This window comes from Phyllostomus hastatus, unplaced genomic scaffold (assembly GCF_019186645.2).
Source record: "Phyllostomus hastatus isolate PE091 unplaced genomic scaffold, TTU_PhHast_1.1 phas_contig_37, whole genome shotgun sequence".
Classification (NCBI taxonomy): domain Eukaryota; kingdom Metazoa; phylum Chordata; class Mammalia; order Chiroptera; family Phyllostomidae; genus Phyllostomus; species Phyllostomus hastatus.
The window spans coordinates 1973395-1992249 of NW_025333867.1; the positions used below are offsets into that span (position 1 = coordinate 1973395).

General features: G+C 35.7%; 1 protein-coding gene across 2 annotated transcripts in view; it reads left to right on the plus strand.

Annotated features, from left to right (window-relative positions):
* Positions 1 to 18855, plus strand: part of FARS2 (phenylalanyl-tRNA synthetase 2, mitochondrial) — a 545053-nt gene that overhangs the window by 312101 nt on the left and 214097 nt on the right. For both annotated transcript variants that reach the window (XM_045841682.1, XM_045841681.1), the window contains exon 5: positions 5004 to 5164. In XM_045841682.1, coding sequence (XP_045697638.1) covers positions 5004 to 5164 — 161 coding nt within the window. The remainder of the gene's footprint in view (positions 1 to 5003; positions 5165 to 18855) is intronic.

Below are 18855 nucleotides of genomic sequence, written 5' to 3' on the forward strand. Positions count from 1 at the left end.
TGACTAGGTGTTTCTTGGAGTGCCCCAGGTGAGAGATGTTTGTTGGAGGCACAAGTGTACAGTAGCAATAGAACTAGAATGAAAGGAAGTTTTGAAAGAAATTCTGAGATATAAATCACAAGTCTCTATTTGAAATGACGTAGCCTTTGGAGTTCAAATTCACTGAGTAACTAGATGAATGATGACCCCATTCACCAAGATGGAGAAATAAGATGAAACGTAATAGTTGGTTTGGAAAAGGGATATTGGGTAGCCTGGGCTTAGGACAGTTTTATTTGTAGGATGAGCAATGTGGTCAAAATATGGGTGGCATGGCCTTTAGTATTATGACATAATGGATAATATGGTATATATGAGGTGCTATGATATAGTGTGTTCATCCTGTTTTAGGCTTTCAACTTCAGAACTCTTCTGTCAGAATCTTGGCTTAGTCTTTATTTGCATCATTCTTATATTTTGAGTATATGAGGTTGTAGCAACAGTTTAGCCTTATTTTACATAGTGGGAAATATTTGTAATAAAAAGTAAAGCCCAGATAATTTAACAAGAGTGATATTTACCTTTTGCTGAATAATAAACGGCTCCAAACTTAAGGGCATAAAGAGCCACAGATTTAGACAGGACACAATGAGGTGCTTTGTTGCTCATCTTTGTTGCAACACCGGGAGCCTCAGCTGGGCATCCTCTTGAACCTGCTTCACTCAATGCCTGCTGTTGAGGCTGAGGTGGCTTGAGAGCTGGCTGTACTTGGGACTGCCCATTGGAGTGCCCTGCATGGCCTCTCTAGGTTAAGAGAGCATGACATCTACAGCTTCTCAGAGCACAGTGGCTGGGTTCCAAGAGAGAATGTTCTGGAAGGAGAATCCTGAGAGGCGTGTCTGGAGAGTACTTCAAGAAAACCAGATGTTTGTTGCAGGGTCTTTTATCATAGTCTGAGAAGTCTCACTTTCCCCCCACTGAAATTCAAGGGGAAGGACATTAAGGAATTTGAAGGGTATTTTTTTGAAACCTCCACAGGTAATGAATGATATTTGCATGCTTAGAAATATATTAGCTTTTACAGAAAGAAAGAGACCAGTTCATACTGTAAGGGGGGCAGGCAGATCCATTTTTACTAATCATGTGATTTTCCTGAAAGTTTGGTACCAGTGTGACAAAAGAAGAATAATTTTTTCTTCTTATAACCTCTTAAAAATAAACAAAAATACTATATTTTGTCTGTCTATCAACATTTCTGTGATCTGAAGTATTTGTCACTCTTTATATAAAAAGGCACATAAATGTAAAAAAAAACACAAAACAAAACAAACAACTGGTGCTTTTAGTTTTTGAAATCTGTCACAAATTTTTATAATAATAATATTCCATTGAATGGACAGAAAATAGTTTATTGAATCAGTTCCCTGTTGGTGGACATTTGGGTTTCTTACAGTCTTTGCTGTTATAAACAATACTTCAATGAATAGCTTTATACATTCGTAATTTCCCATAAGTAGGATACATTCTAGTACTTAAAGTAACAAAATGGTACATGCATTTTTTATTTTGATACCCACTGATGTACTCCATAGGTGAACAGCTTAAAAACCGCAAATGAACCTATCAGCAATGTATGAATGCTTGTTTTTCCTTGGCTTTGCTCTCAAATGTTATGTCACCAAATGCTTTTATTTTTCCAACCTGGTAAGTAAAAAAATGATAACTTGGCACATTTTTATCTTGCATTTTTCTTAAGTAAGCTTTTCATTTGCTTAAGGATAATTTTTCTTTTCTTTTTTTTTAAAGTTAAAGAATGCATCTTTCTCTTTTTTTAAGTTTTTATTTATTTATTTTTAGAGAGGGGAGGGAGGGAGATAGAGAGAGAGAGAGACAGAGAGAGAGAAACATCAATGTGCGGTTGCTGGGGGTTCTGGCCTGCAACCCAGGAATGTACCCTGGCTGGGAATTGAACCTGGGACACTTTGGTTCCCAGCCCGCACTCAATCCACTGAGCTACGCCAGCCAGGAGGTTAATTTTTCTTTCATTTTCTGTGAATGTCTTAATATTATTTGTCCATTTAAAAAATTAGATTGTTCCTCTTTTTCTTCTCTATTTCCTAAAAGAATAACAAAGGCTCTTTGTTATTCTTGTTCCTGCTTTAGAAAAACTTTCTGAGAATGAGGGGCCAGCTGAGGTTAGTTGAAAGGAGCAAAAAAGCTAAGATAATAAAAAGTTGGTAAATGTTAAAAGAAGTCAAATACCCTAAATCTACTACTCATTCAGTTACATATATTAGACTCTATAAATGGTTGGTTTTATCTAAAAGATTTTTAAAATCTAAAAGACTTAATAATTAAGGAAATAATAATTATTAACGAAATAATAATTATTAATAGCTATTAGTAATCATTATTATTTCCTTAATTGTTATTATTAATACCAATTAATAATTTTTATTATTTCCTTAATAATAATAATAATAATAAAGTAAAATGCTTTACTCACAAAGCAGCGTTAACATTCCCACCTGTCTTTATTACTTTTTTTTAAAGATTTTATTTATTAATTTTTAGAGAGGGAAGGGAGGGAGAAAGAGAGAGAGAGAAACATCAATGTGCAGTTGCTGGGGGCTGTGGCCTGCAACCCAGGCATGTGCCCTGACTCGGAACCGAACCTGAGATGCTTGGGTTTGCAGCCCGTGCTCAATCCACTGAGCTACACCAGCCAGCCTTTATTACTTTTTTTATTTGACAAGATTAACAATTACAAAAAGAAATGCTTTAAATTTTTAAAAAACTATTACTCATTATAATCGTTGAACATCACATTTTGTTTTTATTTTTTACACTACAATTTTCATTTGTATCTATTAAATAGTATCATAGTTCATTTTCTCAAATACTTTTCATAATTAATAAATTTAATAAACATTTATTCATATAACTTATTCTTAATCTACATTAAAATATACTATGATTTTTTAAGACATTCCCTAATTTGAAGCACTTAGGTTGTTTTTATATTTTTGGTCTTATAAGTAATACTGCTCCAAACATCTTCTTTCATTTATCTTTTTCTGTTGAATTATTTCCTTAGGATAAATTTCTGACTAGAATCATAAGAATAATGAGTGTGAGCATTTTATAGACCTTTATTAATAAATAAAAAACAGTATATCATGATTTTGTCAATTTTTGTGTTTTTAATTATTCACCAGCTTTTTTTTTTAAGTTTTTTGTGTATCAATGTAAATCAGCTTTACAGTATTTTGCCTTGCTCTTCAACTGCTCTCTCAGGCAGCTGATCAGTTGGCCAGGAGTTGTGCACACATTTTTGTGGCCCGTTGTTTGTGTGGTTAAATACTCTTGCCTTCTCCTCACTTGAACATTCATTCTTACTCAGGGACACAGGTGCTCTCTGCACTTAGCCAACCACTCAGTTCTTTTTCAGATACCTTCCCTCTCACCTCTGGGCCAGTCTCTGAATCTTCCTTTTTGTGATCTCATTTAATATTTTTATTCATTTATCTTTTAAACAAATCATTTAGTGAGGTTCACACTTCTCCATTGCTTCTGTTATCATGTTTGTCTTTGTTGTTTTATTTATAGATGATCAATTTATGAATGATTAATTTACAGTAAACTAATTAATTTGCTCTCTCTGTGAGTCAATTCCTAAACCTTCTTTTCTGCACCTCCACACCTTCACTATCAAAGAGGTTTCTTCAGTCTGGAATTTCTTTTCCCTTTCTCCACATTTTGGATATCCTTTTGCTGGGCAACAAATTAATCTATGTTTAGTGGCTTAAAACAACACAAATTTATTATGTCACAGTCTCCTTGCATCAGGAGTCTGGGCACATATATCAAATGGATCCCATTCTCAGTGTCTCAGCAGATTGAAACAAAGGTGTCTGCAGGACTGTGTTCTCAGCTGGAGCTCCAGGTCCTCTTCTGAGCTCACTCAGGCTGTTGGGAGAAATCATTTCCTTGTGACTGTGGGAGTGAGGTTCCCATATCCTTGCCAACTGCCAGGACCTTGCTCAGCCCCTTTTGAGGCCTCCCTCAGGTCCTAGCCACATGGCCTCTCACTTCATCTCATCAGCTCACTTCTCCTAGTCAGCAGGAGAATGTAGTTTGCTAAGATGGACTCATATAAAGTAATACAAACACAGGAGTGAAATGCACTCCATTCATAGGTGGCACCTACACTCAAAGGCAGGGATTTATACAGGGCACACACATCCGGGTAGGAATCTTGAGGCCATCTCGTCTACCCAAGATACTGCTGCTGCTTTAGTGTGCATTTGAAATTGTGTTCCTTTCTTGAGCTCTTTTCAGGAGCTTTTCCAGCAATGTGAATTGCTCTCTCACCTTCTACATACAGCAGTGTATTATCTTCTGTATTACTCTGCCTCGGATAAGTGAAATAAACCCATCGTGTTCATGGCCTTGCCGTAATCTAAACAAGATACTTTACCTTTGTAGTGAATGGTATTAGATACACATTTCACCTTGGCTTGCTTGCTCTCAACATATTGTTGAGGTAGCTCTTCTAAGAGTAAGAGTTGTGCTTTAATGTTATTCACAGTTCTTGAAGGCCTGGCACACATTTTCTGAATGTCAGTGGTCTACTGTAGCAGGGTTTGAATGCATCTGCCTATCATTTGGAACCAGAGCATAGTTATGTTTGAATCAGGGCAAACAAGGATTACAGGAAAATCATATATCAGAAGCAGGACCCAGGGCTTAAAAGAGCCTACAGTTTAATCAGAAATGAAAGTCAGTATCAGAGACAGTATGACTCTAAAGTGCCTCAGTGAGTGAAGTAAGGAATATGAGGAACAGGAGCAATCTGAGACTGGGCATCATCTTGGATGTCCCCACAGCCCCTCCCCAGTGCCTTGCCACTAGTAGGCACTCACCAGTGTTATTGGTTAGTTCTCAGAAGTGGTATATACCTGTGAACTCTCCATGAATTTTAAAGCAGTGTTTATTTTGTTGTTGTTGTTTCCTGATTGTAGCTGGTGCTCAAGATCGAATTGGCTGGGCCTTTGGCCTGGGTTTGGAAAGACTGGCCATGATCCTCTACAACATCCCTGACATTCGCCTCTTCTGGAGCGAGGACGAGCGTTTTCTGAAGCAGTTCCGCGTGTCTGACATCAGCCAGAAGGTGACATTTCAGGTAAGGTGACTTGCAAGACTCAAGTAAATAACAGTAAAAATGGTTTTTAAGAATTGAGGGGGTCATCTACTTGAAAAGAAAATTATTGAATTTAAAAATAATGTGAATTCTAAAAGAGGTTTCTTTCATATTAAGGTCCATAAACACTCCACGAAAGTTTATAAGCCTTCAGAAATTGTATGGAGAAAAAAGATTTATCAAGCTTATTATTAATGTAAGCAGAGAACCAATTTGGGGCTTTTAAAAAATTATTTGGGCATTTTATTGTTATGAAATATCAATATTTATAACTGATGATACTTCTAAAGTTTAGTTTTTCTGATACTAATGTACAGACATTGCCTTTCTTATGATTAGTGTTCGTAATGCATCTTTTTTGTCTTTTACTGTCACTCTGTACCTTTACATTAAAAATATATCTCTTGCCCTGGCTATTGTGGCTCAGTGGATTGAGTGATAGCCTGTGAACCAAAGGGTCACAGGTTCGATTCCCAGTCAGGGCACATGCCTGGATTACAGGCCAGGCCCCCAATAGGGGCCACATGAGAGGCAACCACACACTAATGTTTCTCTCCCTCTCTTTCTCCTTCCCTTCTCCTCTGTCTAAAAATAAATAAATAAAATCTCAAAAAAAAGTATGTCTCTTGTAAACAGCATAGAGTTGGGTCTTTTTTTAAAACTCAATTTTAATTTGAGTGTCAAATATATCTTACATTTAATATAATTACATGGGATATTCTTGGGCTTAATTTATTATTCTTTTATTTTACCCCCATTTCTCCCTTTTATTCTTTATTTGGAAATTGCAGTTTTGTTGGACTTTTTTGTTTGTTTGTTTTTATATTCCATTTTAGTACCCTTATTGCTATTTAGTTTCACATTTTGTATTTAAGTAGTTATTCTAGATTATAATTGCATAATTAATTCATCTTATTTTACTATCAGTAACTATTACACAGCTTCATGAAACAGTTAACCACCTTACAATAGTGTCATTCTTTTTACTATTCCTGTTTTTTGTATTATTGTCATATTTTATTTCTCCATATATTATAATCCCACAGTATATTGCTCTATTTACTTCATACAGTCTTTCAATGAAATTAAACCTACCCATATTTTTGGGGCCATAAGATGCACCTGGGTTTTAGAGGAGGAAAATAGGGAAAGACATTTTGAAGCAAAAAATGTGGTAAAATATTTAATAACATAAATAACATAATATTTCACCAATGTAAATGTAAAGCTATATTCAGACTATAAGATGCACCCCCATTTTCCTCCCAAATTTTGGGGAAAATGTGTCTTATAGTCTGAAAAATATGGTATATTGTTTTAGATTTCCCTTGATATGTACCCCACACTGATTATGCCTTTCTGTTGATCTTGATTTTTCTCTGTGATTATTTTCCTTAAATCTGAACAACTTCCTTTAATATTTTTTGTATTGTAACATGAAATTTTCAGCTTTGGTTTGTCTGGAAATATCTTTGTTTCACCTTTCCTTTTTGGGAATATTTTCCTTGTATATAGGTGTCTAGGTTGCCAGTTTTAATGTTTTATTTTTTCTTTTCAGCTTCTTAAAGATACCATTTCACTGCCTTTCTCCTTTTACTTTGGTTTTCTGCAGTTTGACCTATATGGGTTTCTGTCTGTTATCCTGCTTGGGGTTTCACTCTGTTGGATTGTCTTTCAACCGCCTTTGAAAATTCTCATCTATTATTTCTTCCAACAATTGTACTCCATTTTTTTTCCCTTTCAGACTGCAACTTCATATATGTCAGACTATATGGAATTACACCATAGAACTCATGCTCAGAGTGTGTTTTTTATTATTTTTTTCTCTCTGTGCTTTATTTTAGATAGTTTTTATTGATTTATCTCTATGTTTACTAATCTTTTCTATTTTGTCCAGGTAATCATTAGACCCCTCCAATGAATTAATCATTTTAGATATTGTACTTATCAGTTCTACAATTTCTACTTCTTTTCCTGTAAGGCTTTTTATTATTCTGATGAGATTCTCCACCTTTTAATCCTTTTGTACATTTTTCTTAAATTCTTTAGCATATTCGTAAGTTAAAGTCTGTATCTATTAGTTCCAACCATTTAGTTATCTATTATTCCCCTTGTATGCTTTTTTCTTCTTATGGGTCACATTTTTCCTGCTTTTCACTTGTCTTTTTAAATTGTGTTTAAAAGAATGCAGGGCTGAAATAGATAATACCTACCCTCAGAAAGCCTTACCCTTTCTGCTGTCAGACAACTAAGGGGATTTAGCCAGATCTCTTCTTTCTAATCAGGAACTGGATTTTACATCTGATTTGCTCAGAATGCTGAGATCTGGCACTGAAGTAGTTTGGGGTCTATGTATGTGAGATTATAAACTCTCTCTCTGCCTTCTACCCAGTTGCTAGCTTCTTCCACACCAGTGCTTGCTAAGCAAAAATATTATGAAGGAGAATTGGCTGACAGCGAGGGCTAACTGCTTCTCCATTTTCCAGTCTGCCACACCAGCCAATGACTGGCTAATAAAGATTTGACTCATTTTCCTTATTCCAACTCAGTTTCTTTACCAAGAGCAGGCTAACTTCTGACTACTCAGGCACCCATGGTAGAAGCAGCCATCAATGTCTGTTCACTCTAGAAGAATTCATCTGTCTGGAATTTCATTCATTTAGACTTCTGTCCAGATCTCTTCAATATCTTTTATGACAGATAAGATTTTTTAAATGTATTGTTTTTTCATTGTTACAGTGGGGCTGAATTTCTTTATTTTGCAACCGTTTGCATCCTAACCAAAAGTTGGGCCTCTTATCATTGTTTCTTTTTATTTCATTTTAAATAGCCTTTTAAAAAATTCTCATCCCTCCCACCCCCTCTTCTTTGGCAACCATCAGCTTATTCTACATATCTCTTTCTGTTTCTACTTTGTTTATTCTGTTTTCTTTTTGTCTCTTAGATTCCACATATAAGTGAAATCTTATGGTATATGCCTTTCTCTGTCTGATTTGTTTTAAAACTGGAACTTTCTGTTACTAACTTCATTTTTTAGTTTCACCTTTAATAGCCTTTAAAAAATTCTATTTTCTTGGAACTACTTTTGATCAGGCAATTCCACTGCTGGGATTATACCCTAACAATCCTGAAACACTAGTCCAAAAGAACCCATGTACCCCAATGTTCATAGCAGCACAATTTACAATAACCAAGTATTGGAAGCAACCTAAGTGCACATCAGTAAATGAATGGATCAAAAAAACTATGGTACATTTATACAATGGAATACTATGCAGCAGAAAGAAAGAAAGAATTCCTACTATTTGCGACAGCATAGATGGAACTGGAGATTATGTTGAGTGAAATTAGCCAGGTGGTGAAAGAAAAATACCATATGATCTCACCTATAAGTGGAACCTAATCAACAAAACAAGCAAGCAAGCAAAATATAATCAGAGACACTGAAATTAAGGACTAATTTGACAGTGACCAGTGGGGAGGTGGGAGAGGATAATGGAGGGAAAAAGAGGAAGAGTCATCAAGGAACATGTCTAAAGGTCACACGGAGAAAGCCAAAGGTGGGTAGGGTTGAGGGTGGGAGGTAGGGATGGCTGGGGTGAGGGAGTGTGGTGGAGGGAAGTGGAGACAACTGTACTTGAACAACAATTTTAAAAAAGGAAAAAAAATCCATTTTCTTAAAAAAAACAAGTAAGCTGCTCATTTTTAATCTATTGCCAGGATCTAGGTAAATTTGGAATAAATCTCCATCTAAATAATAAACAGTAAAATCTGGCTAAGGATCTAAGTTTTTCTTCTTTAATTTTTCATTTGTTGAGTCATTCATTTAATCGCCAGACATTGATGGAACCCCAACCAGCACTGTACAGAGAGCAGTGTGCCCTACGCTGTGCCGGGCAAGCACAGATGAGTAACACAGTTGCTACCACAAGTTAGTGGCTCAAGTCCAATTTTAAATGTACTCACAACTGTTTTATCTCTGGACACAAAGAGATATCTAGAAATAGACTGAGTTTTTTGCATTAGAAATTTTTTCCTGCCTTCAAAGTTGAAAATCAGTGTATATATACCGGCACTGTTATGTAATTTCCATTATTGCTTTTGTGTAATAAACTTAAGAACTTCTGATAGGGCAGTTAGGATTTGACTGCTGAAAAAGTATGTGTCTGTAAAGTACTTTGTAATTTGTAGATCAGAGAGAGCTATTTCCTAATTATTCACTTATAATTAGTATAATTAGTGTCTATTAATTATATTTTTGGGTAGTTTTCTATCACTGATATAACAAATTACCACAAACCTAGCAACTTAAAACAACATGTCTATTATTTTACAGTTATAGAGTTCAGAAATCCAAAACCCATGTGGCTGGGCTAATGTCAAGGTGTCAACGGGACTGGGTGCTTTGGGAGGCGCTAGGGAAGAATCTGTTCCCTTGCCTTTGTCAGCTTCTAGGGCTGTCCTCATTCCTTGCTCATGGTTCTGGATTGCCTTTCTTCTTCTCTTCCCTTTGTGGTCACATCACCTTCTCTCTGAATTTCTGTCTCCCTTTTACAAGAACCCTTGTGATTACATGAAGCTCACCAAGATAATTCAAGATAATCTCCACATCTCAAGATCTTCTCTTAATTACATCTGTGAAATTTTTCTTGACTGTAAAGTCACATAGTCATAGGTTCCAGGGATTAGGACATGGATACCTTTGGGAGACCATAATTCAGCCTATCACATATACCTTCATATATTACATGTTCCTCATGGCAAATTGCTTACCTCTTCAGATATAAAAGAGCAGATTTTGTTGTTAGGTATAAATGCTACAGATATTATTATTGGCAAGTGTTGGCAATTTTTAACTGTGTAGAGTGATCATGGTTATGTATATGAAAAGAATAAGAGACTCATTTGGTCACTTAATGTTGTTGGCCTATCTTAAGAAGAAGATTGTACATGATTATAATACTGTGCAAGACTCTTCCCTAGCGGGGATGAGAGGAAACATTGGGGGAAAGGTCTGCCGGCTGCTGAGAGCTTGTGGCCTGTCTGGTCAGGAAACTCTGGGAGCCATCTGGGAATTGTATTGTGCGGGGCTGGCAGGAAGCAGAAATTTCTCTTCTTTCTCCCTTCTCCTTCAGTCTCTCTCTGATTATGCTTTAGGTCTCTCCTTCTCTGGCATCGTCCTCTGCATAGTCTCCATGGTCTTGTAAATTCATCCATCTGGCTGTGATGGCACTTCTACAATCTAACAAGTCTGACTTACATCACCCTGAAGCCTCATCTCTGCAATTATTTCCTGAATACCTTGAAAACTATTGTTTAAGTCTAATTAGTAGGAAACTCAAGTTATAGTGTGGTTTTAATTCTTGGTTTCATATTTTACATGTTTTGAGTTAAATGCTTGTTTTTTGTGGCTGTCTTTACCCAACCTGGATCAGTGCTTGAAATAAGTGGATGAGCAAGCTGGTGGCTTTAATCATGTGAACATTGTCTTGTTCTGTGCAAGAGATCTCTCTGTTCCCACTCCAGCTCCTCCTGCTAGGCTTGTTTTGGGCCCCTGTGTGTAAGTGTGGCACCACCCCTAAAGTAAAACTCACTGTTACAGTACTTTCAGTAGGATACTCAATAATCTAACTTTTGTTCATTCTTTAAGTGTTCTTTATACAATCCTGAATTATGAATTCAATATTTAGTCCTATACAGAGTAATACTTCTTATTGAGGAATTTTCATTAATCAATATTGTAAATTTTATTCACATACTTTACTTAAAAGTTATTTATTCTGTGTGTATCCATAGTTGCTCAAAAAATCAGTCCACACTTGATGAAGTAATTCAGCAATGTTGATTGTTAAATTTCTTCTCAGTGAAGGAGTTTTTAATGGCTCTCTCTTTTGTGGGCATGGAGTATTTTTCTCTCCAATCTTGGATGACATCTCAAATACTTTTCACTACAACAAAAATAGGTGAGAATTGGTGGGTGTTGATATGCAAACCTGTCATAACAAACCCTATTCAAGATCCTAATAATCATAGTTAGTGATTAACACTCATGTAAATCTTACTCTATGTTCAGCATTATTCTAAGGGCTTTCCATGTCTTTTTTTTTTTTTTTTAAGATTTTATTCATCCATTTTCAGGGAGGGAAGGGGGGGCGAGAGAGAGAGAGAGAGAGAGAGAGAGAGAGAGAGAGAGAGAGAGAGAGAGAGAGAGAGAGAGGGAGAAAGAGGGAGAAAGAGGGAGAAAGAGAGAGAAACATCAATGTGCGGTTGCTGGGGGTTATGGCCTGCAACCCAGGAATGTACCCTGGCTGGGAATCGAACCTGGGACACTTTGGTTCCCAGCCCGCGCTCAATCCACTGAGCTACGCCAGCCAGGGCCCATGTCTTAATTTGGTCCTCTCAATAACCCTCTGAGTTTAGGTACTGTTATTCTCTCTGTTTTACAAATGAGGAAATGGTAGCTGAGTGGTCACTGTGTAAGTAGCAAGTGTATTTTTCATTCAGGGATTCAAAGAACCATTTCCTAAAGTTTTATCCTGCTTATAAAATTTATAGGTTGATTATTCAGAGCTAAAGGATTTAAATTTTGCTTACAAATCTGAAGATAAACATAATTTATAGAAAGTAAGGCATTGAGTTTAAATTACCTAATTTATGGACTTCCTGGTAACAAGCTACCTATATTAATGCTTCTCAAACTTTAATATACTGATGAATCACATGAAGATCTTGTTAAAATTCGGATTCTGATTCAGTATGCTCAATATGGGGCCTGAGATTCTGCATTTCTAACAAACTCCGTGGTGATATTGATGCTGTTGGTCCATGGACCACACTTCAAATCTACATAATGATGGACAGACTCATATTATGTATCAAAGCTCAGCTGTCAAATGAGATGATAAAATGAAATGGTCTGACCAGGTGATTAAATCCACTTTCTCCTCTTTTGCACTGTAAATTTCAGTTTAACATAACTATCACCATAAATCTATAATTTATGATACATTTTGCACTAATCTTAGCAGTCTTTTCTTCTTCTTGTCCTAGGTTTTGTTACCATAAATTTCAGAGTTGCAGTACTATTATTCTTTTGATTTTATGAACTGCCTAAGCTCTTCCTGTCTTAATTTCTTTTTTGCTCACTCATTCATTCATTCTTTACTATTTGTCAGTGTGAAGGGACTGTGGAAATGAAGTCATTCTGTTTAAATGCACATTTCAAACATTATGCCCAAGTCACAGATGTGTCTGTGTACTTTAGGTAATTTGTGAAGAGAAAGTATTAATATTTAAATTAGAAATAAATAGAACTAGAGATGATGAAAGATAAGACTGAATGCACACAGAATTTGGTAGTCAATAACAATAAAAGGGTCTTATATCAACCTAGTCATCCCCCCACTGGGGAAACTGTGGCAGAGTTTGTTCTTGCTCTCCCTATCGTACTCTGCATCAACAGTGAGTGCTGTGTTCTATGAGGACTGGGAGTTTCTTAAGACCAGGGTTGGCCATTTTTCATTATTTATGTCTTCAGGCAACCATAGTTCACTGAACCATACATCTATACATTAATTTGTTTTGTACCTTATAATACTTGCCATTTGTTGAGTACTGTGTCCAAGTCACTTAACTAAGTACTTTGACTATATTATAGCTTCCATTTGTCACAATCCAGTGGGATAGGTACTATAAACACATTTACAGTATGATGAAACTGAGGCTTGGAGCCACTCCAGAGAGCTCCTAATATTAAACTACTAAATTGAAGTACTACAGGTTGTTGCCTAGACCATGCACTTTTCTGGAGTCAGTAACATGAAATCCACAATTCTTGACTTCAGGTTGATTCCTTCCAATTTAGATATATCAAGAGGTAATTATAAAATAAAGGAAGGTACAATGATGGAGCTATATATAGGTGAAAGTACAGTTTTGCTGGTACTGACCAATGCATGTGAAGGTCAAAATTTTCTTTATTCAAGATTCTTTTTTGCTAGTTAATTCTTCAAGTCCTTTCATGTTTCTCCAGAATTATATTAGGACTTGAGCCTGTGGTTACTTGCTAATCTCCATGACTTGGAATAGTTCCTAGATCTAGTTTTGCTTTCATTATCATAAACGTTGTCTGATAGAGACTTAATGCAGGATTATGCAGTGTTTCCTCATTCTATTCCCAAATAAATTCAGCTATGAGAATCCCATCAACTTTCTTGTGTTGCAAGAAATTAATGCATGTCACATTTTTTCACCATTTCCATGTTTATTTTTCCAATCTCATACACAAAAAAGCACTTAATATTTTTCTTTTGCTAGAAAAGATATGTTTATCCCAGAAAAAAACTAATAGTAAGAGGAAGAGGAAGAAGTGGGGAAGATGGCTGACCATAAAACCTTTGATATGTGCCCCATAATCTTTGTTGACTGCCAAATGAGGAGATGCAATAAGCAAGAGAATGGACAAGTTTGTATTGGGAATCATTATAGTGCTTATATGTAAAATGTTCATAACAGAGCCTATTACTTAGTAAGCATTTCATCCATGTTAACTATTATTCATATTTTTGCCACCACCTCTGCTATTACTATCACTGCCATCACCATAACTACTACAAAATGTAAGATTCTGAGCACAGCAGACATCATTTTCCTGATCGTTTGTGCCCACAGTTCCATCCTCAGCTTGCTTTGCTAAATATCCTGATACCAGGATATTTCATTGACCCCATAGTCTGTTTAGAGTCCTGTGGATTGAAGCCCCATGTTCATATTAGAGCTTCTCTCATCAGGGGGCTGCAACTTTATGACTGCTCTGTATTTTCCTGAAAGCAGTGGTTCTGTGATACTTTTCATATTTAGAGAATTGCTACCACAAACTTCTTCTTTGTTTAAGGCACTTTAAAAAAAAATAAGGAGGTCCTCAGCATCTCCTTTAATAGCTTTCTTGTAGTGTAGATTGGAAAGATTATGTGTTATATGACCTTTATATATACACACATTCAATACCCATATTACATTTTCTTGGCTATTAACCTTATGGAAATGTACAAGAACTTTCTATTTATAGACAATACACTAAATCTTAGGTCTTGCCAACATCTATAAAATTTGACAAAATATGTGCAATATATTTTAGGAATCATCTATCTAACTAGAAGAAGTTTTGGTATTTTTATCTCTAGAATCAAAGAGATACATTAATAACTGCAAAATCATCTAAACCAGATACTAATAGTTGATGGATTATGAAGTTGAAAGTTACAGTTTTAATAATCATTTCATAATGTATGCGTGTATGAAACCATCATGTTTTATCCCATAAAGTAGATACAACTTTGATTTCTCAATTATACCTCCATAAAGCTGTGGAGAAAAATGTTATAGTTTTAAAAGGAAATCTTCAGAATAAAGACCAGAAGCAAATGGTTTTGAAGGACTTGCTATACGAAGAAAGAATATGTCAATTAAGCAGTGATGGGCAGGCAGCTCAATGGGTTTTTTCCAGACGTGACTATGGGAAGTATCTCTTACAAGAGAGCAATAGGGGTGTATTTTGGCTTCAACCAAGAAAGACCAAACTCAAAATGGCTTAAATAAGAACAAAATACCAGGAAACCTTCAATAATGCCAGGGCTCTAAAATTTGAGCATTTTTTCCCTCGGGCTTGAAAGATGGCAGCAAGGGTATCAAGCACCACTCACTCCTACAACAAAGTCAAATGCAGACAAGTGCCCTTGTTTCTTTTTTAAACATGGAGCAGAGTTTTCCAGAAATCCTCAGCAGGCTTTCCTTGTATCTCGTTTTCAAGGTAGTCAAAGTTAGCCTGCTGTTTTCTGATACTTATACCAAGTTCTTATCATAAATAAGACCTATGCTTTTGCATTATTTCACCACCAGCAATGCCAGATGTATTCAATTAAGCCCTCCCTGTAGGCAACTATCTCTTACTATGGCACTGTTTTTATGAATAGACAGTCACTTATGAAATGGGATAATGGGACTATTTGAAAAGCGATTCCACCCTGAAATCTTTTACCTTCTGCTGGCTAGTGCTTAAAACCACCCATTAGAGTTTGCTCCCTTTAGTTTAATGCTTTGATCCCTAGTCAAATGTAAAATACTCTTTTTGCCTAGAACTGGCTCTGCCTATTTTCACAGGACAGATGGATGCAATTCATAGATAGTAGTATGTGGCTATGGGGCATTATTTTCTCCGGGTCCTCATGGCACATCCAACTAAGTTAACTATGTTGGCCCGAGGGAAAAGGGCTGAAACACTAACCTCAAGGTCACTCACCCTGGAAATGAGATCCTCAAAGTTGTCAAATAACAAATATTGATTAGAGCCAATGCAAATGGAAAAAACTAAGGTTTATATTGATGTTCTAGTGACCAAATTAAATAGAGTAATTTACCTTACTGAATTCTTAAGTCAACACAGGTAAGCGTAGTTGTTCTGTGTCTTTAATGGACCTCATCTTGGACAACAGGAAAAACAAGTCTCTTCACTATTTCAATTACAAGTGTGCACTGCTCCTTTACACACAGGATAAGAAGAGGATTTGGGCTCATATGAAATGTTAGGACTTAAAAGTTGTACTGTGTTTTGGTACAGAAATGAGAATTGCTTTGTGATGACATCATTGCACAGCTTTTCCAACGGTACATTTACGTTTTCATTTTGTATGTGTAATCTTGTGATCTTGCAAATGAAAAATGGGTAAAGTAAGCAGTAATTTATGTAGTGGATAGCTTAATTATTCTTTCTGTCACTTAGCTGAGTAATGAATCAGATGTTTTCTTTCAATAAGAGGGAAGAATGTATTTTCTAAAGAGCCTCCCCATGAGATTTATGAATTACTACTACTGACTATAATTCACTACCAAGGATAGTGAATCATAAATAGATGACCCTCATAGAGTCCATTTGGCAGAGTTTGAACTACACGTTAATTTGTGTTGACCTCCCATATAGCTATTTTATATTTATTTTTATTCATTTAAAAATGATGAAATATTCTAAACATACATACATATATTCCTTGACTTGATTTGTTAATAAATAGGACTGTGTGCCCTCCAGCCAACTGTCTACCTCTACAAATATGGTAGGATTTTACCACAGATTCTTTTCAGGACTGAAAGCATTAGAAAGGCAGTTGACAGCCCCGGCTGGTGTGGCTCAGTGGGTTGAGTGCCAGCCTGTGAACTGACGAAGGGTTGCTGGTTTGATTCCTAGTCAGGGCACATGCCTGGGTTGTGGGCCAGGTCCCCAGGAGGAGGCACACAAGAGACAACCACATGTTAATGTTTCTCTCCCTCTCTTTCTCCCTTCCTTCCCCTCTCTCTAAAAATAAATAAAGTCTAAAAAAAAAGAATACATAGTTTAAAAAAAAGGAAATGCAGTTGACAAACCTATGCCTCCCTGATAACATTTTCCTTCCTGCTTTACTCCCCACAGGTGACAACTGAGTTCAAGTTGATGTTTACCGTTGTAATGCTATTTCCATATATCCAAAAACAATTTGTAGGATTGTTTCAAAATATATCTTAAATAGCCAGAATAGTTAAAAAAATAGAAATTTAGGGCAATTATATGAGAAATTTAATGAGCAGATTCTAAAATTTGCATGGTAATACAGAGGGCCAGGAATACGCAAATAACTAAGTTAAAAGATTTGCTTCGCCTGATGTCTTTTTAAAAGTTACAATAACTGTGAGAGTGTGGAACTGACGCAAGATAGACATGACATATAAGCCCATAGATGCAATAAGAACCCAGAAACACCTCTATGTTATGCTAGACTTATGATAACACCTGCACTCTGGAACAGGGAAGCAGGAGGAAAGCCTTTTGTGCAAATGGCAGAGGGATAATTGAGTATCCATATAGAAAAAATGAAGTCACCCCATATTTGTAATTATTCAACAGAGAATTCCAGGATGTTTATACATCTAAATGTGAAAGGCAATTTATACTAACTTCGAAAAAGCTATTTTACCATGAATGATTCTTTGATTCTTATTGGAGTAAATCTAATTGGAGAGATTGAACTAAATGAACTATGGTAATGTAAAATTAAAACCTAATTAAATGTCTGATCTTGAAAGTTTTGAAATTAGTATTTACTTAAAGTGGTTGCTGTAGGAGTTTTTTTTTGGTAAAGCCTTTTATAAAAACTAGGGATGTTTACTTCTTTGCTAAGTTTGCAAAGAGTTTTTATCATAAATGATTTAAAAATTTTCAGGCCCTTCCATATATTTTGAGGTGATCTCATTATTTTTGGCTTTATTCTGTTAATGTAGTGATATATAGTGATTGTTTTTGGCATAAACATAACTTGGTTTAAAATACAGCATCTTTTTAATATATTTCTAGAATTGATTTGCAGGTATGCAGGATTTCTAAATCTGTGTTCAGGGGTGAGATAGGTCTGTAACCCTCTGTGTTTCTTATGGTCTTTCTTACCAGTGTTTGATATTAAGATTATGCTATCTATATAAAACTAAGTTTGGAACTATTTCCTTTTTCTTTTTAATTTTTTCTCAATATGTTTATTGACTTTAGAGAGAGAAGAGGGGAGAGAGAAAGAGAGAAACATAGATGTGAGAAACATTGATTGGTTGCCTCCCATATACCCAGGGATTCTACCCACAACATGGGTATGTGCCCTGACCAGGAATTGAACCTGAAACCTTTTGTTATATGGGACCACAGTCCAACCAACTGAGCCACGCTGGCCAGGGCCAGTATTTCCTTTTTCTATTGTCTGCAAGACTATTTTAAAGATTGACCTTCTTTCCTTTTTTCCCTTGACTTTTTAGTCAAATTTACCAGTGAAACCTTGTGGCCCTGGAGTTTTCTTTGTGGGAAATCTTAAACCACAAATTAAATTTTTCCTAATTATTAAGCTATACAGATTTTATTTTTTATGTCAGTTCTAATAAATTGTATTTTTGCTAGGAATGTGTCTATTTCATTTAACTTTCTAATGTATTGGCATAAAGTTATTTGTAATATTCTCTTATGATGTTGACACTGAAAAAACTTCTTAATTAGTCAGTAGTTAAGCATATTTACTAACATTTTATCAAGTTTTGTGTTCACCTTTTTTTACCCTAAGCTTTTTTTTTACAGTTTGCTTTTTTCTTAATGAAATATATCCTTTGAATATTTTTATGTGAGGGATTATAAGTGGTAAACTCCATGTTTTTTATTTATCTGAAAATGTGTTTATGTTGCCCTCATTCTTGAATGATAATTTTGTGGGGTGTAAAATTCTAGAAGGGCAGTCATTCTCCCAAAGCACTTTGAATATACTACTTCTGACCTTTGTTCTTGAGAAGTCTGATATTAACAGAATTGTTATTTCTTTGCAGATAATGATGCTTTTCTCTTGTTTATGCCTTTCTTTTTACATTTGAATCCCTCCAATTTTACCATGATACATCTTGGCATAGATTTATCTTTATTTATGACAGTACTGTGGACAAATGTGCCTTATTAGCTCTCTTTGAATAGTGGTTGTCCTCCATTCCATCCACCATCTTTTTTCTGGTCCACTCTTAGGTACTGGAGCTTGATAATTATCAGCCATGTATCTTAACTATTCTTTATGCTCCTGTGCTAGTCAGTTTCTTAGTACTTTCTACCAACTTAATAGTTTTATTCA